Below are 26,063 nucleotides of genomic sequence, written 5' to 3'. Positions count from 1 at the left end.
CTGTATTAACCTACTCTGCCTAAATATTGCATGTTAATTGGTTTGCTAAAAATTAGTGTTACTAATGCAACAGTTGCTAATGCTACGTTGGATGCTGTTCTGTGTGTTTTCATGAATAACTGATGTGTTTGAAGTTTGTTAATTTGGATTAAATTGAGAAGGATTTGAAAAATGGTGAATTTAAAATGTTTTGCTTATATAATGAGGTTTCCTAAAGTCTGCAAAGAAATTATGAGAAATTATAGCTAATATTATCAGGCACTGAAAGTAGCTTTATTTTGAGTAAGCTTAGTGTCTCCTTGTTTTATTATGTAAAAATTCTTGGACTTTTCAGTGAAGTATTTTTATCCATTCCTGTGAAGCTCTGTTGGAGAGGTTTCTAGTTTCAAAAGCAAACTCACTATTAATAGGCCATCAGCATTTTTACTACTGCATCAGTTTCCATAATGTGCTAAGCAATAGGCTACAATGATTTCAAATATAAAGATTTCCTCTAAGACAAAAAGCATTAAATGAAGGCAGTCAGAAAAGGATACAGTGTGCAAATTTTAGAATTAATACTAAAAAATTAATCTATGGCACTCATTTTTATTCCCATTTAATTCTTTATTAATCTTAACAATTCAAGCATATACCCAATATTTTTCTGTGTGCTAGAAAGCTGTCTTGGACTGTCCTAGTCATTGGGGAGAGATTATTTCTCTATAGACCAGCAGTGCCAGCTGTTAGGTCCATCAGCATAAAGGGGGTACATTCTGTTCTACTTAGCAGTGCATGCTGGAAAGCTAGAGTAATTCCTAAAATGCCATAATACTTTGAAATATGGATTTCTCCTGACTGCTCAACAAGAGAAGTTAGAGTCTTGTTTTCTTTTCTTTTTTTCTTGCCTTTAAATTATATTCAAGTATATTATAGTTAAATGCATGGAGTGTTTAGAACATCAAAACAAGGTGATAAACATGCTTATAAAAGGTGCAAGTAAAGATGCCTGCTGCACTTCAGCTTTGGGAGGCTTTTCTGATTTTATCTTACCAAAGCACAGTTTTTCCTATCTGGGCAGCTGCAGATCTCCATTGGTAGAGATCTGTAGACGTCTCTCTGTATGTGCCATGTACCTGAGACTGAAGTGCTTAAATAGAGTGTCCATCTCAGAATCTCTGTCTTGGTAGATAGCCTAAATGCCTCTTTGAAGTGGGGTGGTGAGGAGCTTTCATCATTCAGTTAATCCACTTGCTAGTGGCTAGAGCAAATGTCCATCTGTTTTTAAATTAACTTAAGTGTGCTCGTGTATCTCTTGTCAAGTTAGACTGCATCCTTTGTTCTTGACTGGCTAACTAGCAGGTTTGCATACCCAAGAGGAGTAAAGCTTTTGCTGTTCCTTTGGTTTCAATGTGAAGTGTGTTGCTTTGGTCTTTATAGTCACTCTGAAAGTTAACAGACAAGCATAATAAGAATGCAGTTTGCCCACTACTGGCTCTGGAATGAGTAAGATAGGGTAGAACTGTAGTTAACCAGTGTGAGGCAAGTTACTTCCAGTATTTGTCTCGCTATACTGTAGCATTTTCAGTAAAAAGAATCTGTAGAGTCCTCCTTCTGTTGTCTGTCCTTTTGTTATATGTATTTGCATGTCTGAAGACAGATGAAATTAGGGAAAATATTACAGGACCAATTGGGGTATATTACCACAGAGAAGGATAATTTTCAGATGATGCCGATTTTGGTGGGAAAATAAGATGTAGTTAAAGCATAAAATACCATCCTAAATAGTAAATCTTGTGCCTAAAGCATATGTTTCTTTTCTGTGGCAACATATTTTGTCTTCTGCTGTACAAATTCAGGAGGTAGGGGACGTAGAATAAACTTTTTTTCAGTGTGCGTCAAAATTTCAGATGCTCTCATAATTCTAATTATATGCATCTCTTCTTTATGGGATAGTGCAGATTGTGACTCAATGTTCCCTCCACTGTTACCTCAGGTAATCCACAGTCTGTTGCTGTGATTCCAAGAGGACAGATGAAAATTCCTGGTAGCTGCTCTTTTTGTTATGCAGTTAAGTCAGGATGATGTCAGGACTGTTACAAAAATGTCTGAAGTGCATTGATACCTTGATAGGTACCTTTGAACAGTTCTAAGAATTACATTACTGTTAACCTGTTGCTTAACTTGGGACTCTTGTGATAGCATCTTAGCTACAAATAGTTTGCAGAATCACAGGATATGCTGAACTGGAAGGGACTCATAATGATCATTGGGTCCAACTCCTGGCCCTCCACAGGACCATCCTCAAGAGTCACACCGTGTACCTGAGAGCATTGTCCAAACACACCTTGAACTCTGTCAGGGTTGGTGCTGTGACATCTTCCTTGGGGAGCCTGTGCCAGTGCCCAACCATCCTTTGGCTGAAGAGCCTTTTTCTAACATTCAATATATTTCTAATATTTAAACATCCCCTTACACAAATCAGGCCATTCCCTCAGATCCTTTCACTGGTCATCACAGAGAAAAGATCAGCATTTGCCCCTCCTCTTTCCCTTAGAAGCAAGTTATAGACTACGATGAGGTCTCCCCTCAGTCTCCCCTTCTCCAGGCTGAACAGACCAAGTGACTTCAGTAATTCATATAGCTACTGTCATACCTGTCTTTTCAGTATTTCTGTTCGAGCAGAGTCAAGAGAAATCAACATATGCCTTTTTCTTAGTCACTGCTCCTCTGACATGGAAACAGAAACATGGTGAATAGCCAGAGGAAAGTAGCATTTTAATGGTTTAGAACAACGTGGATAGAGTTTTATTTTGGAACATTTTATTATGGGGAATAATAATGTGATTAAATGAGTGAAGACTTTCTTATTGTAACATAGGAATACAAGGTCCATTTTAGTTCTTATATGATGAAGACATGGAAATATTAAAAAATTAATGCACAGAGTGAACTGGAAAAACATATTTTTGATTTTGGACTTCTATGTGTAATCAGTAAAACTTGCTGCAAATTGCGTATTTTCTGTTAGTGAGCAACCCAAAGATTACTTCATGCCAACATGGTATCACAAGGGTGCATTTTGCTGCTTTGCATTTTTCTCCTTTTACAATGGACCCTCTCTAGCTACAATTTGGGAAGGACAAATATATCATTGATTTTTTGGGAAAGAGCAATTGACAAATATAGTTCTACTATATTAAAGAAATAATGTTGTTGGTTGTTTTTTAAAAAACAAAAAAAACCGCCAGTGACTTGAAAAGGTACAAAAATATTTGTAATTTCACATCATAAAGAGAACCTATATAGTGTTTGTGGTTTTTTTAGTAGATAAGAACTGACTTGAATCTGTTCTTGCTGAATCTATTCTTGCTATACGTTATCCCTCTGTATAAGATCAGTAATGTAATTATGTCAAGAGTCTTCACAAAGTGTTGGAATCTGTCTCATGCAGAATGCATGATACTGCATTTGTTGATATAGCCATATCTTCTAAAAGTCTGGGATGAAGCCTGTGATAAGTACTCTACAAATACATTAAAAAAGCAGTCTTCCAAAATTTTGATGCACATAGGTTTAAGATCTTTCTTTTTTCAGATATACAAAAAAGAGCTTCTGTTGTTATTTTTATGGTTATCATTTTCATTTTGCCTAATATTCACACTGATCATGGTATAAATTTCCTTTGCAGTTTACGTGTCAACTTGGACATGGGAAAGGCAGCCTATGGGTGGATGATTATGAAAGATGACAATATTCCTGGAACAGTTGTTCGAACTAGCACCATACCAGAAGAGTTGGGACGATTAGTTTATTTACTAACGGATAAAACAGGTATATCAGCTTACCATTCTGAAATCTGATAACTTTTATAAAATTTCTAAATGTAATTCTATGAATATGCTAATGTAAGAGTAGATTTAGACTACTGATTTTTGTTTCTCAGTAAAATTTTACACATTTGCTTGAGTACTTTTACAAGTACCTATAGGCATGGGTAGGTCAGTAATTAGATGTTAAAGTCAATATTTGGTAGTACTGTGATTTATTCCAGTGGGAACAGCTCTTCTATAGCAAGAGGATACTGTACAGCATGAGTAAGAGTACCATATGTCTTCCTCTGAAAAGACTCTGGAATAGCACTCAGGATGCTGGGTTTTTTTGCACTTCATTGCTACTGCAATATTGTATGATAATAAGTAAGAATGGCTTTTGAGAGCAAGTAATTTCCAAAACAAGTCACTAGATCAGCCTCCAAAATGATATCTGTTGTCCCAGTGAAGTTACTTGCTCTTTATGTTGCCAAGACCAGTTCTAGAGCTGCTGAATGATTTCAGCTTCATAACTGCAACCAGGTACTGTACCTCATCTGGTGTACTGGAGCCCCCAACCCTTACCAAGATCAGAAGGTAAGTATGGAGAGTGTGAAAGAGTAATAACTTGTGTTACACTTTCTTGTTTCTTTCTGAGATTGAATAAATAATTTCTGGTAGATATACATAGATATTTTTAAAGCAGCTTTACTTCTGAACAGAGAAAATTGTTTCTCGAAAAATTTAAAGAATTCTTTTACTTGTTTTAAGTAAAATGTAGTTCAAAATCATGAAAAGCTGCTGGAGAAGGCAGGGGTTGGCCTGTTATACTGCTCCAAAAGCATAATATACAGTTTATATCTCCATCTGTTTTAAATAGTTCTCTATTCCCTCCCATGCTAACACTTCCATTACTGCATATTTGAAATGAAGTGTAAATATAATAAATCGTCACTTTTTCAAAACACGCTTTCCTTTTTTCTTCTATAAGCACATATGTTATCCTATATACATCTGAATGTTCTTCTATTTTGTAAAAGGAAAATATATTGCTAATTATAGTGTGGCAGTTCTTCAGACCAAGTGAATGATTGTTAAACAAGTCTTATTTCAGTTACCTAATAATTTGTATACTATTTGAAACTGTTTATTGATTTTAATTGCACCCTTCATCATGATAATTTACGTAACTTTGAGTGCTGTCACATTGAAGACTTGAAGTATGTAATTTACATGTTTGGAAAAAGTATGTTCAAAAATAATTTGTTTTCAAAATAATGCATTAAAGTTAAATTACGAAGTAAATTCTAAAGTTAGTTACAAAACACTACTTTCTAAGCAAAACCAATGTAGACTTTTAAACTTTGCTGGTAGAGATTCCAGATTGTTGGTGTTCAACCTCAAAGGCTTTTCAGAGGACTGAGGTCTGCTGAGCTCTGGTGGAAGGTCTGAATCGGTACAATAATGATGTAAAAATGAAAGTGAAGTCCATACTCTAGGGCAGTAGTTTCAAAGTGTTTTGGAAAGGAGCAGTCAGCAGTCTCACCCTATGCATTTTTACCTGAGTGTCAGCTGAAAGCTCCTGGAAGTGAAAATAAGCCAGGAGTCCTGGAGATGTCACCAGCTTCACACCACTAACTGTGCCTGGCAGAGATGGGAAACTCTGCTCTGTTTTAATACTCTTAAGTGCCCTGCAAATTTTAAACTGTTCTTCATTCTGGGCAAACACATCGACAATGTACTTTTTACCCAAGTATATTGGTAGCTGCTTCCTGTTTCCTTTCCTGAATACATTTGTTCTCATTATGCATTTTAGATAAATGTGAAAAATACTGTTAGATAATGAACAAAGTCTGTACTCTTAATCCATGATTGACATTGCATGATTATACAGTTTATAAGAGCTGGTCTCAGCACTTTCTCATTTGAATTTTCATTTCTAGTCATATAAACCAGTTGAATCTGTTCTTCTGCCCACTTAAGGTCTGGCTGTCAGACGATAAAGAAGGAAGTCAGTTTTGTAGCCATCTGCCCAAGTGGTTGTTACCAAAAAAGCTCTTGGCTTCATTTAACTAAAAGGCTGATTTAGTTAAATGTAAACAGGCAAAGTTTTTCTCAATACTGAAAAGGAAAGGGAATCCAGAGAACTGTCTGCAAAAGTCTTATATTGTGGCCCAAGCTTCACTGGAAATTATTGAGAATAGTTGTTGAGTCTTAGGAGCATTGCATTACTAACATAATTGCAAGGTAGTCCTTTGTATGATTGTAAATTGGGTTTGTGCTTCATCAATAAGCTTTTTGACAAGAAGCGTCCATCACAGTGGCTCTCTCATTTGCCACAGTATAATAGAAAATGAAGTATCCCAATAATTGCATTATAGTTTCCTTATTGTGGGACAAGAAAGCAATGTGGTATAATTAGGTTTGATTGGAGTGCATGTTTCCGGTAAGATCTGAAATTAATGATGTTGCTATAGTGACACATCTGCGGCCACCAGTGCGTGAAACATAAAGTAATTCATTCGACAAGAGAAGACATCTGTTAACTGCAAGGATGCAGAGCATATTGACACTGACCAGAAATACTAGACGTTATGTGATAAATGAACAAATGATGCTGAAACAGGAGGACAGATAATTTGTACTTAATCTGCTGGGAGAACTTTAATCTTCTCACTGGTTGCATTTGACAATGCCATTGTTTAAAGAACAATGCTGCAGAGAACTCATAAATTTTAAAACTTAACTCAGGGTGCAGCCTATTAAAGCAATACATTAATTCCTTTGTTAGGGAGTTTTTATCTTCATGTAGAACAAAGCCATTACTAAAAACACTCAGTAAAACAACAGGTTTTTTAGGACTCACATTTTAATTATAGCATCTATTACCCATAATGCCACGTTGTTTGGACTTGAATCACATATAACTTTGACAGAAAGACATCATCCATTATGATGGTGGGTAGCAGTTTGCATGAGCATGGTTTCTCATGGTCTCCAGGGTACAAAAAATTCTAATGGTGAAAAAAAAAAAGATATTTGCCAATATTTAATGAGAGTTTTTGTTTCTTTGGATGTGGTTTAGAAATCCACCTGCTATTCATAACTACCAATGTGTTCAGCTAAAGCAGACATGTAGTCTTCCAAGTGTAGTTATTTAGTAATGAATGTACTTGTATTTGAGTTCTGTAATTAACATTTTAGTGGGTATTTGGACCAAATGAGTTACTTAACAGATATAATCGTTGAACAGATGCATAGAGCAATGGGATTCTTGAATTTTTTGGAAAATCTGTGTATTAGAGGTTGGTGTATATGGACTTCTGTTAAATGTGCCTAATGTAATGTACTCTTAGAACATTACTATAAGTGAATTTCAGTCATTGTTTATGGAAATTAATCTTTTTAGTTATACTTTGAGTCTTTGAGTCTTTACCTCTTCAGTGTAAGCAACTAGAGAGAAGGAGTAATTAAAAAAATTGATGGAATAACATCTCCTTCCTTCACTTAGATGGATCTATATTTATACTCTGCCTCTTAAGATTTTTAGTATCACTAGGTTTGCAGGGTGAGTAGAGCAGACTAGAAATGAATTGTTTTGATGGAGACATCCTACTGGAAGATTCCAGACTAAGGAATCTTTACCTTTTGTTTTCTGTTGGACTCCCATTCACTGAAAATATCCAGCGAGGATGATGTTGCTCTTACACTGCTGAATATACAGGTATTGTGCTTGTGGGAGGCAGAAGGCACAGAGGAAATAGGTACTGCTCTTCACAACATGGTTTAGGAGTGGGACTCGCTAACTCAGTGCCCCCAAGTTACCTGTTACCTCTACTGTGACCCTCTGCCCAGGAAAGATTAGGTTTAGCTCAGCTCTCTTGGTCTTTGTCCTCATTCTTAATGGGTTGTTCTGGGACTTCCTTGGTTTGAGGTTTTGTGTAGGTTGTGTTTATGGCATACTCACAAATGAGCAGCTGAATGAGCAGACATATGCTATGTATGCTTACCATGAGTTTTTTTCATCTTCTTATATTATATGCCAGATTTTATTTTTTCCAGGGTTCATAGAAAAAAATATGTATCTCCAGATTGTTGTCAGCAGTCTAATTATTAGACTGATTAGGCCTGATCTCCCTTAAAGTTTCCATAGAAATGTGCACATTTAAACTGACTTTTTATCTGTTAAGGCAAATAGCTCAAACAATGTGCTCAAATTATATGAAAGGTTACCTATCTCTTAATTTCTCACAAAGTTACTAATTTTTCTGTTGTACAAATTTTCTTGCTTTTTCTTGTTTTGGACTTTTTAGTTTGCTGATATTGGTCCAAATTGCCAGCTAGTAATACAGGATCAGAATGATCTGCATCTGCTTCTTAAAAAACAGCAACAAAAAATCTCTGCTGCTCTGTGAATCACATCTGTTGCCACCCAAGGAATGATGCCTTCAGGACTTTTTCCTGAGAAATTAATTTCCTCTTTGCCTGCTTTACTCTGTGTTTAATGATACAATTGTAGGAAAGAAGGGGGAAAAAAAAACTCTTGGCTTCAATAAAGAACACACTAAATTTTTCTCCAGCAATTCTACGCTAACTTTTTTGTCAGGCTATTTTCCTTGTGTGGTACCTGCATTCCAGAGCTAAGTTCAAGATTGTATAACAGTAGTAATAGATGGTATGTTGACTAATGTGCTTTATGGAAGCTTTCCTAAAGTAAGCTGTTTTTTAAATCTAACAACTCTTTGTATTAGCAAAGTCCTGAAAATGTGGAATTGATAACTATTTAAAAATATTATTAAAAATAGAAAGTTCCTTCACTGTTCTATAGTACTTACCACCTTGAGCAGACTGAAAAAGTTCAGTTTTGTATTGTTTTTGTTGTTCAAAAAGTGAGCTATATTAGAAAATCTGCCTCTAGATATTTGAAGAGTTTGCATCTGGGGGCATAAAATACAAGACATGTTGTTCTGTCATAGATTATTAGTCATCAGCTAAAACTAATTTGTCTTCAACTAAAATTTAAGACAGAACTGCTGCTGAAGTTATAACATGACTGGTTGGCACCATGTAATGTATGGAACAAGTTGTTTTCTGTCCCATTTTGGCATTTCATTAATTAGAAGAATTTAGATGTGAATCTTAATTTGTACATGTGATGAAACATTATTTCCATGAGAATGGCTGAGAAAGGTGTATTTTGTTAAGGTGAGGTTTTTTTCAGAATTTTTTGAGAGTATTTTCATAACTTCAGCTACCCCTGTTTGTCTAACTACACATCAGGTTTATTATGGCTGTTCTTGAAAGTCTTACTCTAGTCTTGAGAAGCATGAGCAAACTGGAATTGTTGCTTCTTTTCTTTATTTTTGTTTTTGGTTTTTTTGTCATAGATATTTCCTACTAACATAGATGATAAAAAGGATTGTATTAGAGATGTATAAAATGCAAGTATTGAATCAGGATTTCCAGTATGTTTATTTCCATGTCTTTGTTGATTATTTTTCCTCACCTGTTTTTCCTAAACCTTCTTCCCTGGCTCCTGTTGATTGCAAGATAGGAAAATCCATACAATTCTGTGCAGAAGCTTTTCTTCTCTGCTTGCTGAGAAAGAGGGGGCGGAACACAGAAATTTTCCAGCCATCTACCTTTCCCTCACCAAGCATGATATGGAGTTGGACTGATTTAGTGGTGTCAGAAGAAATAATCTTTCCATATAATAATCATAGGGCTAATTTTGTTTCCTGCTCAGTTTTCCCAAGCAGCAATTACAGAAATAGTGGGAAGCAGGTTTGACAGTTGCCTGCTGTCTCACCTTTTGACTAGCATTTAGTTTCACAACTCCTAGAGAGAGATTTTTTAATTCAAAGGCTTGGCAAAGTCAAAGACAGTGAGAAGGTATTAGCACGCCTGGAAGGTTAGGAAGGTGATAAAGATTGGCTTGAAAATTTCTTGCACTGAATATTTTTGCACAGAGTGTGGGTTTTGGTTTTGCTTTCTTTTAGAAATGGAGATTTTAGTTTCTCATATTTTTGGTGGAAATTTTCATGTTTCTTATGTGCAAACTGGAGATTTATTTTTTCTAGTCTTGAATTAAAGTACAAAATGTAATGAATTTTAATAAAAGGTCTCAATAAAAGCACAGCTTCTAAAAGTAGAAAAAGTGGATTTATGTGATTACTGTAAAACAAAATTTCATTTTCCCATGTATGGAAGTAACCAAAAATTTCCAATTTGCTAATTATAGAGATCTGGAACTTTGTCTTCCTGGGCTGTTTTCCAGCCTTGGGAATGTTCAGCTTCTCATGTAAATTTTTAATAATGTTATGCATATTTTGTAGAGAATTTATGCATTTCACATAAACCTTATTTTAATAATTTTTAAAAATTCAAATAATATAATTATAGAAAGAAAAATCCTCAGCAACATGTAAGGAAAAGCAAATGGGAAATGTAGTTTTTAATGGTAATGGGAGAATTTGGAACAGAAATCTTGCAGTGGTAAAACAGAAAGAGTTTTATAGTGCAGTGTGGTGGTACAACAATGGAGATGAAGTGTCACTGTACAGGTATCACCAGGAAGTGGGAGTGGTAGACATTTCAAATGCAACTGTGAAAGACATGAGACCTTTAGAGCCCTAATGAATCTTTGAAGATCCCTGATAGTTCTAGCCCTGATAAGAGCATAAACCATACGCTGACTGGCCAGACTAGTGTTGTTTTGTATGTATGTAGTGTATGCTATAGTTTAGACAACTATAGCATACCTCATCCTTTTAGTCTTTTCTTCTCCTGTTGCTTAGCATGTAGCTTGGCATATAGCATGTAGTTTGGCATACTAGGATAAAGATGTGAAATAAAAATATTCAAGGTAAATAAAAGAATTATTAAATATTTTATTCTGCTGTATTTATTTCCAGAGAATTTTCTTATACTCCATTTTAAAAATATTGTAGAAGCTTCAAGAATGTCTACTCTGGTACTATGTTTGGTTTATTTTTTTATGATCAGACTTATGCATTTTAATGACACAAACCTGTCTGGTTAAATATAGGAATAGCTTTATACTATTTTTATACTTGCTCTGCCTGAGTAGCTGTAGGGAAAAAATTTAGGAAGAGCCATAATCAAAATAATCTTTTTTAAGCTGACCATGGAAAGCTAGGCAGTAGTGACCCCTTTCTGCCTCACATACCCCATCAGGCAAGGCTGACACCCCCACCCCTCAATTAGAGGTTTTCCAAACCAGAGGATGTGGCTGGTTGGCAAAGGTGGATGCAGTGTCAGTCTGGCTGACAGTCTGTAGTTTCTTGCAAATGTGAAGTGAGCACAGAAAACACTGGTTTTGTTCATTCTGCCTTATTCTGCTTGGATGCTGAATCTGTCAAATTTGGATGTGATGTTAGGTCTTAATGACTTAATCTAGATAACACTGACACTGAATGTGCCCAATTGTCAGAATGTCTGCCTTGGTACATGAAGTGTGGAAAATTTGTAAAATTTTTACGAATTTTTGGGGTTTCCTGTAGGGTTTTTTTCCTTTAGATTTTCTGATACATGGTGCAAACTCTTGCACTGGCTTTTGAGAGTCAGCTCCATCTACATACTGCAAATTCAATTTTTTGTATAGAAAGAAAGGTTTTGTCTCTTTAACTTTGTGTATTTAGTTATTGGCAAAATCAGCTTGCAGGTGGAACCAGTGATTTCTTCCAGAATGACTAACCCTGATCTTTCTCCACAAACATTCCTTTAATTAAGTAAATTGATGCTAACTTGTGATTCATTCCTGCTTTCCAAAAGAAAGATTTTTTGGGGGGGGGAGGGGAGAGGAGGTGTCTGTGGCCATCTCATAGTATTTTTCACTGCTTTGTGATATACTTCTCCTTTATTACAGGAACACTTACACAGAATGAGATGATATTTAAGCGCCTCCACCTAGGTACTGTTTCCTATGGAACAGACACAATGGATGAAATACAGAGTCATATTATAAACTCTTATTCACAGGTATTTCATAAATCATTTACATTTCATATGGGGGGTTTAATGACATTGAAGCATTGTTGTTAATAATTATGTCTAGAATTTGAGATGCTATGAAAGTTGTCATGTGTCAGTATCTCTTAAGAAATATGATGGAAGGGAAAAGTATGAGTACATAGTTCTCTCCTGATTCCAAAGTTTCTCATAATGCCCACTTAAAGAGATTTACTTTTCTGTTCTTCACTAGCAGAAATCTGTGTTAACCTGTCTATGCAGTACAGTCTTTCTGCTGCCAAATCATCTAAGAGTATTCATTACTGTGACTACAAATTATAAGGAAGTGTCCAGAACAACATGAACAGTAATTATATCTTTGAAGATACTAATTAAGAATATACATCAAAAAGCCACATTAATTAGTATAACCAAATGGTATAACAGTAGTTGTCAAAATAAAACTTACACAGGTATATTTAAAAATTATTTTTTAAAAAAAATTAAGATGATTTCAAACAGCATAAAACTGTGAGTGAGAAAGGGGGAGAAAATGGAAAACTCCATTTGAGATCAAATTGTTCCTGTGATGTATAAGAGTGCTTGGTCTGGAAAGTGTACAAGAGGATTGTGACTCCCTGTCTCTGTGTGGGTCAGCTATGGGATTCTGCAAGCATTACTTACATTTCCCATGTATGTAAACTGTTTGGGTGCTTGCTGCAAACTTTCCTAAACACCTGATCCTACTCTGAGATTAGGATGAACTTTGTGCTTTATTTTTTATTTCTGTTCTTTGAAACAAAAAAATAAGAAAATTTACAGAAGAGACAACAAATGAAAAGTTAACTAGTATTTCCATGATGTTTACAGTATGATAATAAAAGTTTATATAATTTTTTCCCCTGTAGTTAACGTGAATACACAAACATGACTTCCTGACCCAGTGTCCTGGTTAATGACAAATTTGGGAGGAAACCTCCTAATGGGGTCTCTCAAGAAAGCAAATTCAAACAGCCCCTCCCCAGCCACTGGTCCAGGAAAGATTTCCTTGGAGAAAAGTGGAAAAAACTGTTTATTTAAGGAGCCAAGTATGCACAAGTATAAAAAAAAAATGAATAATACTAAACAATAAAACCTCTTGCTGTTCTGAAGAGATGGCAAATTCAGAAAGTGCTTTTGTAATTCCAAGAGTCCTCTGTGGGTGTTTCTTGGCTCACTGAGTGTCTCTCAGTCCCTCTGGCACTGGAAAATGCCACATCCCAGGCCCCAGTGGGCCATAGGTGTGAGGTCCTGGTGTTTTTTGGGTTTTCAGTCCAAAGCAGTTACCAGAAAAAGAAAAGCCACAGTCCAGAGAACAACTTTGCCTCAGCTAGCTAAAAACTAACTAAAAGCAAAGGAGAGCTCTCTCCAGCTGTGTTGCAAGACAACACAGTCTGTGAGAAGGAATGAGGAGAGCAAATGCAGTTTCTGATAACAAACTGAGCTTCTTCTCCCTCCCTTCGTTCTCAGAACCAGTCTTAAAGGTGCAGAACTTAATATCCAGCATAAGCAGAACAGACAACTGGGGATACAAGCATCGTAAATTCACACTAGGACACCCAGTTAAGTTTGTAGACTGACTTCCTTGTCTGTGTCCTCATTTTCTCTCTTAGAAGAACTGTAGGATCAACAATTGATTGGAATATCTAGCTGTGCTGTGTTGTAAATATGGCTCCCTTCTTATTTGCTTAAAATAAGAATAAAAGTTTAATTTAATGCCACACTGGACCAGTTAATACTTTGTAGCTTTTGGGAGGAGAGACAAGAGGGAAGACAGTGATGAAGTGTGTACATTTTAAGTTCACAACTTAAATTCCTAATTATTTTCTGTCTATACAATTCAACAAATCCCCTTCTTGAATTCTTTTCCTTGGATAAATCTATTTCAGCTTAATTTTTAGTAGGTATAGCCGTGGATAGGGAGATACAATAATCATGCCTTGGAAATGGGAAATGGAGCTCTTTCACCTAAAGATCAGCTGTCCAGATTTGGTTCAGAATGTGTTAACTGAAATTACCTGCTACTCACTAAGTTTATAAAAACCACCCCAACCTGGCTTTCTTATAATGTGCCATTTGGGTATTCACAGTAACAGGTGTAGCAATAAATGATATTAACTGACAGTCTTGAGCTGGCACACCTTGGTGTGAGTGAGTTTGACAGCTAAGCACCAAGCATGCTCACAAATACCAGTTTTATATTTTGCAGTTAAATATGCTGTCTGAAAAGAATTGCACAATTCCTGGAATTCTTACTACTTAAAGCTTTTACTAATTTACTGTAAAATTTAATGAGTGGCAACCATGGTTATGAGTTTTTAGTAACTGTAACATACTTAAAATAAGAAATGTGAGGGAAACTTTTCTTCTCAGTTGTGGGAAGAAGATTTTCAAAATGTAGGTTTGCTATTAGTAGATGATGAAAAGAACTTTCTTGGAACGTCCTTTTTTTCAGCTTTATATGACACTACTCTGTGTTTAAATAATGCTTTATAAATAATGCTTGAATTGTGCTTGTGTTAGTAGCAACTCATTAAAACAGAACAGTGATGGAGTCTCAGTAACAAACCAAGCAACTACTAAACAATTGTTTCAATCTGAAAAAGTATGGTGAGGTTTTTTAATTTAACCTATGATAATAGAAGCTGCCAGTTAGCTAGGCAGTGGTTCTTGTGTGACATTGATTTTATCCCTTGTTTGTGTTCTGTTTTATTATTACAGTGGACCTACCAGACTATTGTCATCTTAATGTAACACACAAATCTATTATAACCTGATTATATTTCCCCACTGGAAGCATTTTGTGATAGAGGGCATAATCTTTAATGGAATTTGTGTGAAATTAAATTATACAAGCATCAATAAACATAACATAATTCAGAAGGAGTAAATCAGCTTAATTTATTTGTGACTGTAATGGCATCAATGTTAGCAGAATGCAAATGCAGAGGTTCAAAGCAGTAGCTGAAAAGCAGTGCCAGATGAGCAGAAAGTTAAACCCTTTATTAGACAACACTGTAATTTGATGGGCAGAATGTTCACGGTTCGGCAGATTGCAGTCAGGAGGAAAAAAGCGTGGATTCTGAAAAGGTTTTCTGAGTTCCATTGGAGTGAACAGCAGAGCCCTGTGGTGGTACTGCTGATATATTTAATGTGCTGACTTTTAAACGAAAAAAACAAAACCCAACCAGCAAAAACCAATAACCCCCCACCAAAAAATCCAACTTATTTTAATTAATCATGAACACATAGTACTTTTCAGAGGAAGATTAGCTCTGTATGTGCTTGAGCATTTGTGAAAGGTAACTTAAAACAGTGGTAGTTTATTGGTTATGCAACAGTAATACAGTCTTCAAGTATGTGTCAAACTGTTATTTTGCATAATTATTTTATTAGATTATTGCATTCTTGTAAGGACAAAAAACATTTCAGCTGCAGCAAAAGCGTAAAACTGCATTAGTTCACAAATAGTATAGAAATTATGTAAGTTATAAATAAAATCAGCAATATTTGTATTTTAATTACTCCTAATATTTATACTTGAAAATGTTCCTGCTTTTGTTCTTCTGATCTCCTCTTCTTCTGGTCTCTCCTGATTACCACAAATGTGGTCATCTTTTAAAATACAGAGATTTAGGTTTTTTTTTTTTAAAAAGGGGTTATTTTCAGTTTAATGACACAGGTGAAGAAGAACAACAAAACATCAAATTTTGAAATTTTGTCTCAGTGTTTCTGAACTCATCCACTTGGTGGCTGGTTTAAATATTTTTTCTTAAAAGGAAAAGGGAAAATAATTCACTGGATGCAATAGACAGGAAAGGACTATTGTGACAGATCATTGAAAAATGTAAAATCTGAAGTGAGGTAGCAGGGGTTTCTGCAGAATCTGATCAGCCTATTCAGCCCTTTTCCAACATACTTGTTTTCATTTTATGTTTTTCAATTGTCTTAAGGCTCTGTTATTGAAATTTGACTACAAATGCAAGGTGATGAGCCCATAGTTATGTATAATTTCTTTTAAAAAGGAGATGAGGCTTTTTATTTATCACAAGCTGAATGAGTTAACCATAGGTTATATAAAAATAAATGGATGCTTACTAGAGTTATCATTTATCAACCTTTGTAAAAGGAACAGTAAGATATAGATGGATAAGTATTCATGTTTTGTTTCCATTTTTGAACTTTGGTTCACTATTCATTGTGTTGGGTCTTAAAGGTCCACTTTCAGAACAATGGGAACAGTACGAGCTCAACACCATCCAGGAAACCTCAATCATCCGCGCCCAAAGTGCGCAAGAGCGTCAGCAGCCGGATCCACGAAGCGGTGAAGGCCATCGCGCTTTGCCACAATGTCACCCCTGTGTATGAATCTCGGGCCGGGGTATCTGGAGAGACTGAGTATGCAGAAGTGGATCAGGACTTCAGCGATGAAAATCGAACTTACCAGGCTTCCAGCCCTGATGAGGTTGGTATGCAAGGCTGAAAATATTTATTTATAACTCCTAAAGAATGGGGGAAACTAAGTAAAAAAGAGAAATGCTGTGAAAAAAACGTGTTTTGAGCATGGGTTTCTTTAAACCCCTATAGTATGTTACTATAAGACACAAAATAACACGACACACACGCACTGCTGTTTTCAAAGTAAAAAGGAGAACTTTTAATTTCTAACTTTAACATTTATAGATTTCTAAAAGTGACAGTAGATTAGAAGGCAAAAGTGCTGCCTCTCCAATGACACTAAACAAACTAACAGTCTATCAAATTTCTCTTCTTCTATAAAAGAATACAAACCAGTAAATTATTTACAAAAAGTGTGTGAAAAAGTTCATTACAAGAATGTAAACATCAAAAAGCTTTAAAAATCTTAAAAAATCAAAACAACATTAGTAGTAATCTGTTTTTATATTTTCTAGCTTAGGAAAGATCTGCTAGTTCTGACGCCTTCCTGTATAAAAGTGTTTTCAGTTATTTGACTTAAAGACCTATGAAGTCAGTGCTTTGGGGTCAATATTGTATTGAGGATTGCAATTAAAGGTTTATGATTTTTTATTATTATTCTCAAAATATTAATCTATGTGTGAATCAAAGTGTGCTACTAAATGGAAAATGAAACTGTTCTGAATGATGGACAACCTGGTACATTAGTTAGAGATGCTACCAGATACCGGAACGTACAGATTCCTAACAGGAAAAAACAACAAACTAACAAAACCCCCAGAAAGAAACAAACAAAAAAACCCCATCAAACCTTGAATACTTCTGTAGAAAAGTTTTTGAGCTTCAAATTCTAGGCAGCTTCATAATCTTTATGGTTCTTTCAAAATTGCATCAAGTGTAGCAGAAATTTAAAACACCATTTCAATAAAAACATGCCTTTGAGTTTTATTGAAATCCAAATTTTAAACAAATCCCAGTGCTTTCATTAGATTTGAGTTATTGTTCTGAATAATCCTATTTTGGTCCCTAAATTGATTGCCTAAAATTCAATCTAAAAAGATACTAGAAGATAGAGGCAAAGCTCATGTTGCAAGATACTGGAAAGAGTTTACTTTATAATAATGTGTATAGTTGATATAGTAAAATCAAGAAATAGACTATGTTGAGGTTGATTTGAAAGTGAACAGGTTGAGAAGAATCTTTGTTTTAAAGAATTTCTAGCATTTTCTGAAGGTACTGTTTTTGTTGTAACCCCAGTAGCTTAGTCATAAATAAAATAAGGTTTTTGGAAGATATGAAGAAGGAATTATGTACCTGAAAGCCTGAATATTTCTCTAGCTGTGCAAGTTGATCCCATACAAGTTAATGTTTCTTTCACAAACTTCATCCTGCTACATAGTGTATTATTCAAGTATACATTTGGTTTTCATGTCTAATATGTCACCATATGTAATGCTAACAAAACTTAAGCAGTTCATACTGCAGGCTATCATTGCTAAAAGAAACAAGTCTGTAACAAGGGTTTTTGGGAATGCAAGAAATAAAATTAAATCTGTCTTTATGTAGTAACAAGATAGCAGACATTACATACCTTTCAGATGCCATAAACACAGTTAATAGTGTCAAAGGATTGTAGAATATAAAGTGGCTGGTTCTCCAAGACTAAAAAATAGCAGTCAGAACAGTTTTAAAAATAAAACTCTTTATTCTTAAATAAAGAAGTAGAACTTGAGATGCTGACTTTGGCTAAAATCAGTAATCCATAATACGGTATTTGGTGTTATACAGTATGAGCTGATCCACATTATGAATTGAGAATCCTGGAAGGGCATTTGTTTATGCCAGAAGGGTGTTTGTTTATGATATATATTTGTATAATGTTTGACTTGTATTATACACAAGTGAGCAAATTTTCATCTGCACATGCGTTCATATTTACTTAATGTTTCAGTTTAATGAGCCTGTGGGGTACTACTGAGTATAATGAATGACTGCACGAGCGAAGATCTGACTAGGAAGATATGATGACAACTATAAATTAAGTAAATATTCTGCTTTGATAGCCAAAGGTATTACTAAATCAGGTGAAGAGATGTGCATTTGAGAGAGACTATGTGAGTTTTTTCTCCCGCTTGCTCCTCTCTCCCTGTGGGCTTTTGTATATTTGTTCAGTTGTTTGAAAGCTGAAAATGCTACCATGAAGAGCAATTCTCCTCCCATATTTACTAAAGAAAGAAGCTGTAAGACTCGAGAATTGTACAAGCAGTGCCCTGGGAAGACAGTAGGGAATTTGACCTTGGAAAGATGAAAGGAAGGAAAGGAAAGTTGATAAAGTGCTAATATAATAGATCTGGGACTCAGGGTGGAAAAGGAGGTAGAAGAAGAAATCAACAAAGAAACTGTTCATGCTGCAAGGGAGATAATGCACAGATATTGTTTTAATAACGATTTTTTAATCATTTCAACTCATGCATTAAAACTGTATGGCAGTGAGATGAAATGTTTCCATTCTAAAACAGGCTTAAATTTCATTTTTGTTTCTCAAAGATAATGCTTGAAACACTAGTAAAATTATCATTTTTAAAAAATATGCTTTTATGTAATGAGAAATTGATGTTAAATGGAGTCTTGTAAAAAGATGAAGCTACAAAAAGCATGTAAACAGCATAAAAATTGCAGCATGACAGAAAAAAGCCTAAGAGTTGAAACACTAGCAGGTCTTTATCATAATTTTTTTAAGACTTCTATTGATGCAATGTTTGCAAATCACTGGAGCCTAAGGAAAATAATGTAAATGGTTCATTATTTAGCTTATTGAACTTTCCTGCAGTTAGGTTGACGGATGATGCCAATGTTTCCCAATCACCAAAGTACCATTTTAAAAGCATTTTTTATTGAATAAAGTGCTTTGAATATTGCACCCTGGAGCTTTATTTAGGGAAATGGTTCAATTGATGTTTTCTGTTTAACCTCAGCACTGACCTATCACAACATACTTGGTTAATAAGCAACATTATCATTTAATAGACTTAACCGGTTTTATGCATTGTACTTTCTCCACATTGCAACTCTGTTCTCTTAGATTTTGTTTATGGATCTGGCTTGATTGCAGTCTTTTGGAACAAGATGTTATCTGCATTGTTGTGTGTTGCATTATATAATATTGCATGATCACACCATAGGATGTAAAGAGCAGAGAACAGTATGTAAGTATAAACTATTCTTCCATGTAGGAAGGTATACGAAACAGCTCAGCAATATGCTGACTACGCTGCACACTTAATTAATTGACTTGAGGAACTCTTTTGAAATTTCTCACATTTGTGCATATATGTGTGCATCCATATACAAATATGACCATAACAAAGTATGCACATTTAGAAGTAGGTGCATTCATCATAAAAGATGTATTTATTCACTGTTAGAGGAACCTGAGATAAGTAACTGATTTTGTATTCATAATGCAAACCCTACTTATGCCAGGCTCTTTGTTTCTTATGATAAGTGATCAATATTTCATTTTCTCTGAAAGAGTGGAAAGTTTCATTTGTCTGTCACTTGTCCTCTACAGCTGTAGCATAGCAAACAATAAACATTCATTGAGAACCCACTGGATAAAAAAAAAAAAAAAAAACTAAAAGGAAAAAAAGCCATACCAAAACTCAGCTTTGACTTTGCTATCATAGGTGTGGGTTCAGCTCATCTGTAGAAAGCCAGCTACCTTAATGTAATGAACAATCATGAAAGCATATAAGCTAAGTAGGCAAAGTGATAGAGTTCAAAGGTCAGAGACCCAAGCAATTCAGGGCATGCTATGAACAGGAGCCTTTGAAGACCTTTGCTCCCCTTAGTCAGAAAAGGTTGATCAGTCATGATTTTTAATGACTGCTTACTCTCATAAACCAGCCATTTATTGGTTATGCTTTGTCCTGCACTGTTATAGTCTCAAGCATTTCTAATTCCAGGATCTTGAATATTTAAATACTACCTTAAAGTGTGGTCAGTTATTTAATTCCAACATTTCTGTCCAGAGACAACAGAGTTGCTAAAATTAATTACAAGGATACAAAGCCAATCATTTAAAAACAGACAGGGAAATTATATGCCCTTAGTGAAGCAGCTTTTGTGTTTACAAAAGTGAAGCTGTAATGTATGAGACATGTTGTATTGTTTAATTCATTTTATTGTGTGTGCTTATTGAAGCAAGACTAATTGTGTTGTTTTGTCAATGTATTGTGAAAAGCAAATCACTCAGTAGCATAAAACCATCACTTGCGTGACCTTCGAGACCCACAAAGAATAACTACTCCATAGCTTGTCTTGAATATTGATTGGTAGTTTTTTCACATGATCAAGCTGTATTTTTAAGTTAATAATTTTATTTTAATTATGAAGGGATTTTTATGAAAATTGATGGACCTCAAATGTTAGTTTGCATAAAATGGTTGTTTATAAATATAAACAAACCAAACCACTGATTGGAAACAGATATGAGTTGTTGAACAGTCCCAATGGAAACGGTTGGAAACACTCAGGCACTGGGGAAAGGATAGCTCACTGCTTCTTTTCTGTTTCCAAAGCAATACCCTTAACTTAAAAATACCCCACTTACAATGTCTGTACAACTTATACGACAGTTTGATTTTGAAAGCAGTTCCTGTTGTCTGAAGTGATGCTCTTAAATACTCTGGAAGGAATACAAGTATGTTACATGAGAATTCTTCTAAGCAGCAAAACTGGCTTACAAAATTCCCATGTCTAGTCCTTCTTTTTTGCCCTACAAATTGCTCCCTCATATATGCTAAAAACATTGAAGCCTTTATTAATGAAGATTCTCTTTTGGTTAAAGTGGCCAGGTTCACAGCAGGGCTCCAGGAAAGATGTGAGTACAGCTATGGTGCAACTCCTAAACTGGTCCCTGTGAGGTAGGGAACTGCCAACTGCAGCCACGAGGCAGTGGGACTTTTTCTTAAACTAATGTTAGCTCAAAAAAGAATATTGTACATTGAAAGTGACAATTATTTGTTCATAAACCGTTTTAAGCAACAAGTACTGTAAATGTAGAGCAGTTCAATATTTCTGCTAGGGAGCAGAAATTATTGTCTGGGCCATAAGGAAAGAAAAGCAGAAGCTGGGTATGATAGCCAGGCTGCTGGAGGTTGTGAGCTTAGTGATGAGGTGTACAACCCCACAGGATCCAAGTATGGTGAACAGAGCATGTCCTGTGATGGAAACCTGCAGTCAAGAGTATTATTGTACAGGTCAACCCTAACCCAGTGCATAAGCTGTGTGGTTTGATTTGGTTCCATAAATGAACATTTCTAAAAAAATGGGATGATAATGTCCCCAAAACATGGACATGAATGGTGCTTTTGAAGTTTCACCTCTTTGTGCCCTTCTGGAAATGCACTCATTCCTCAGGTGACTGAGTTAGACACACTCCTACTGAGAGAAGCTGCTTCTAACTCTCGAGCTGCTACTGCTCTAGGTGATGTTGTGGGTTGCACACTTACGGCATAATTTGGGAGAGTTTCCTTATGAAATCTCTGAATTTGAGTGGAAATCTGTGCCCTGGTAATTGAAGAGTTTGCTGTTTGGATCTGTGAACTATAGAAGCTCAGAATGTTGGGTGGCCTTTAGTGGGGAGACTGCTGACAGAAGCAGCCAGAGTTCAAGAGTGGACATGTGGTAAATGGAAGCATCTGAAAGATTTAGGGTAAGAGCACTAGATGGTATTTCTCACTAGTTTGCATCAGATCTGTTGCATTTCTGTTTCACAATGCAATTATTTGCTCCTTTCTTTCCTAATTTGGAAGTTGCATCTTTGTCATGTGAGAGATGAATGGTCATCTTTACCCTTTGGGTTGCTACTGAGGAGGAAGAAAATTAGCAAGTCAGCAATCACAAATCTCTCTTTGCCTCCATATGCATTACCTGCCCTAGGAACATCACACAGTTGGTGGGTTCACTGCATACCTGTGTCTCAGTAATGGGAAGACCATTTACCCACCAACATGCTTATGTCTCCCAGGCAGCCAGTTTCCCTAGAAGGGAAACTTTGTGATAAGCCAGAGAAGATCCATAAAACATTCAAATAAGTCCCTCATCTGGATTCAGGAAACTTGACACATTTCATCTGTATTTGTGCATCAGCAAATTAACAGTTATCTGCAAATAAATATTAACATTGCAATGGATTATTTTAAAACAAAGTATCAAAGCCTTTTATGCTTGTCCAAGCTTTAATTGCTTTATCTGCCTTCATCCAATATGTCAAGCTCTGTAGAAGCCACAGCTGCTGCATTTTCCTGGTATTCTAGGAGTTCTTGATTTAGGTACACTAGATTGCAAGACCATTTCAATGTAAAGGTTCCGAAATATATTGAAGAGAAGAGAATGTGTTTGTAGAGGGGAAACCTCAAGAAGAGAGACTACCTAAGAATCCTTTTTCTGAACTCTCTATAGCCAGCCTTTCGGTATATGTGTATTTGTTAGGATTTACAATGTAGATGTTAATTTGTGAAATACTTGTTTAGAAAAAAATTTCTACATTCTAAAAGCTTCAGATATTTCAATGGTAAGATCTGGCTATATTGTTTTGGGTGCTGCTCTGATTCATTCTGAGTGATGGGAGTCAAACTCGTCTTTCAAGTTTTTCAGTGTCCTTGTAGGCATCTGTTTGACTCTTGAGCCTTATTGACTGTTTCTTGTATGGTATTTGCCCTGATCAATTTAAAAGAAAAAATAAATATGCAGTTGTGTATAGGCCAGCTATAAGAGTACAAAATGACTGTACTGCAAAATGCTAATTTAAATGGTATGTGAAGCCAAGCATAAATATAATAAACAGATCTGAGTCACCAAATATAGAACACTTGAGTCGTAGCTGCAAAGGGACACAAATAAGATGATAGGGTTTTAGTAGAAAGATGCAATTTATAGGTCAGAATGTAATAGTAACCCTTCACTGTGAAAATTGAAAATTAACCTTGGAAGTACTGGATTGTTTACAGCTTATAAGCTACTTCTGGTAAAGAAGAAAAGTTTGTAAAAAGGCTTCCTGCAGTTTTTAAGAATTTAAAATGATCCTTTTCAAAACGTGCTCTATTCTCTTCCATTACTGCATCTCACTGTATTTTCATCTGGTGATGCCTACACAGATGGCATTACTAGGGTTTGTTACAGGTTCTTCATACAGGATTTTATTCCAATTTAAATTTTCTTAGAAGCTGAGGTGTTTTATTTGCTTTGTGTGAAATTCTTAGTGACCATCATGTCCGTTGAACTTACCTAGGGAATTTTCTACTTGCATGTTTTTTATCAAAGTGCTTGATGTTTACTTTTTTCATCTTCCCTGAGATTAACAGCAGAGCCTATTAATCCGTAAAAATCCAGGATCCATAAAAATCATGTGAACTTCATTATAGTTAACTTTCCAGTGATTTAAAAGTCTGGTTTCCAGTAAAGATTAGCCTTTGGAAAACTAAAAGCAGATTGAGGAGAAGTTTTCTTTAATCAGAAAAAAAATGAGATATGGAATGTGTCTTGTATACAAAACAGTAAAATCAGTAAAACAGTTTTCCTAAAATATTAATTTTTTGAAGGAATAAATCTGATGGTGGTGGTGGGAGATATTTAAAGTATAATATAGAGAAATGTGGAAGCTAGATGTCATGCACTTCAAAGCAGCAAAATTTTGGAAAAGGGACTTTCCCATGTGAGTTTGTGGCATGCAGTATTGTAAGCTTGGTTTCCATCTAATTTGATGTCAGAAGTCATATTACTGTTGAAACAAAGTATTGATATTATGCAAGTGAGTAAACTAAAAATAAGGTCCTTTGCTTTCCTATTTATTACCAATTAAATTGTCTCAACTTGCATGTAACTGTAGATTTAATAAAATATTTTATATTGAAATTCTCCCAAAGTGTTTTACTTACATAATGGTCTTGTTGATATAGAAATCATCTTCTCATTTTGCAAAATTTCTGCTTGATGTCCTTGATTTATTCTTGAATGTATGTGGGTATTTATTAGAATAGCTATTTCTAAACAATATATTTAGTACCTCATTTTCAGCAATAAGCTGAAGAAGGTTTTATATTCTTCATAAGAAAGTTTTATAAGTTCTTCAAGGGACACACATAATTTGATGTATTAATATTTTATACTCAGTCTGCTGCTGTTCACTTGGTTTTTTCCCTAGATTCTTGGAAGAGTTTATACTTTCACCCTAGCAACAGTTCTTTGGTTTTAACTTATGTAACAGTGTCATAGACCTTTCACATTTAAATCATTTAAATATGTCTCTTTTTTCTTTCTTTTTTTTCCCCCCTTTGTTCTTTAGGTAGCTCTGGTGCAGTGGACAGAGAGTGTGGGTCTCACTCTGGTTAACAGGGATCTGACCTCAATGCAGCTGAAGACCCCTGGTGGGCACATCCTGACATATTATATCCTGCAGATCTTCCCCTTCACTTCTGAGAGCAAGCGCATGGGCATCATAGTTAGGGTAATTTGGGGCATTTTCTGGGTGTTTGGTTTGATTTTTTTAATAATGCTGGCAGATCAGACTGATTCACTCCTTCTGCAACAGACAATACCACAGGAATTCATTGATTACATTTGTCTGTCTGTGGATTCACTGACTATGCAATGAGTGTTGCATCATTAAAATGTGTAACAAGCATATACACTAAGTTATTTGTAAATTTTTAATTACCAGGTATTTCAAAGATACAGAGCTTTCTGTTCTGGGTTGGTATTTGCCACCCAAGAAACAAAATACAAGTTAGAGGGGATGTAACATTGGTATTTTAAAATTTAGTTTAGGGGTGCTGAGAATCTCTTATGCTTGTGGACCTCAGTTAGAGCTGGTCCTCTTACATGGAAATAGCAGACATGTATCTCAGTGGAATCAGAGATAACACTGGAAATAGTAACATCACGTAATACAACCTACCCACTTCTTGGCAAGGTACTTTGTCTTTTATAAATGGGAACCTATTGAGTGCTTCAGAAGGCAATTAAGTTATTGGTAGGTAATTGTTTTGACTTTATAAACAGATATTCCTCTCCCCCCCACCCCCACCCCTTCCCATTTCTTTTGTAAAATTTTAGGATGAATCTTCAGGAGAAATTACATTTTACATGAAGGGTGCAGATGTTGCCATGTCCACTATTGTACAGTACAATGATTGGTTAGAAGAAGAGGTAAGAAAGAAAATCAACATTTACAAAAATTAATATTTTATAAAAATTTAAAATCTCAAATATATCAGATGGTATTGGGATATGTTGAAAGGACAATCTGAGGCAATGCAGTAATGGATTTTGAACTTCAGTTATGCATATCCTGAATGGGTTTTAAGGGATTACAACTATTTCCAATTCCTGAGTAACATACAAGAAAAGTGAAGCTGGTAGTAGTAGCAGGACACATTCCTACTTAAAACAAGGAAAGTTGTTTTTCATTGACTGACCTTTCACATAAAACCTAATTACTTCTGAGAAGTATTCTGCTATAAATCTTTTTATGCCTTGTTTGATCAAAATCTGCAGTGAGGTATGATTATGAATTATAGACTTTGACAAGCATTGTGTCCAAACTATTTTCTTTTTACCACATTTATTAAACTTCAAATAAAATAGTTAGTGACTAAATTTCAAACCTGATCGATATTTTTCAGTATGTGTTCTAGTAGGTACCAGCAATCATCTTATTTTTGACCCTACATACAGCCAATATGTTAATACAATGATTACACCATGTATGTTCATAATGGTATTGGCAATATGAATCAATATCTGCTGCAGGGCACTTTGATT

At 35.3% G+C, this 26,063-nt stretch overlaps 1 protein-coding gene across 2 annotated transcripts in view; it reads left to right on the top strand.

The window, feature by feature from the left end:
* ATP9B (ATPase phospholipid transporting 9B (putative)) overlaps nucleotides 1-26,063 on the top strand; it is a 151,235-nt gene that overhangs the window by 108,923 nt on the left and 16,249 nt on the right. For both annotated transcript variants that reach the window (XM_077179951.1, XM_054629997.2), the window contains exons 13-17: nucleotides 3,671-3,813; nucleotides 11,680-11,792; nucleotides 16,018-16,266; nucleotides 24,586-24,747; nucleotides 25,356-25,448. In XM_077179951.1, the coding sequence (XP_077036066.1) occupies nucleotides 3,671-3,813; nucleotides 11,680-11,792; nucleotides 16,018-16,266; nucleotides 24,586-24,747; nucleotides 25,356-25,448 (760 nt within the window). The remainder of the gene's footprint in view (nucleotides 1-3,670; nucleotides 3,814-11,679; nucleotides 11,793-16,017; nucleotides 16,267-24,585; nucleotides 24,748-25,355; nucleotides 25,449-26,063) is intronic.

Source organism: Agelaius phoeniceus, chromosome 1, assembly GCF_051311805.1.
Source record: "Agelaius phoeniceus isolate bAgePho1 chromosome 1, bAgePho1.hap1, whole genome shotgun sequence".
Taxonomy (NCBI): domain Eukaryota; kingdom Metazoa; phylum Chordata; class Aves; order Passeriformes; family Icteridae; genus Agelaius; species Agelaius phoeniceus.
Note: the sequence above shows the minus strand (reverse complement) of the source record. Positions and strands in the feature narration are given on the sequence as shown.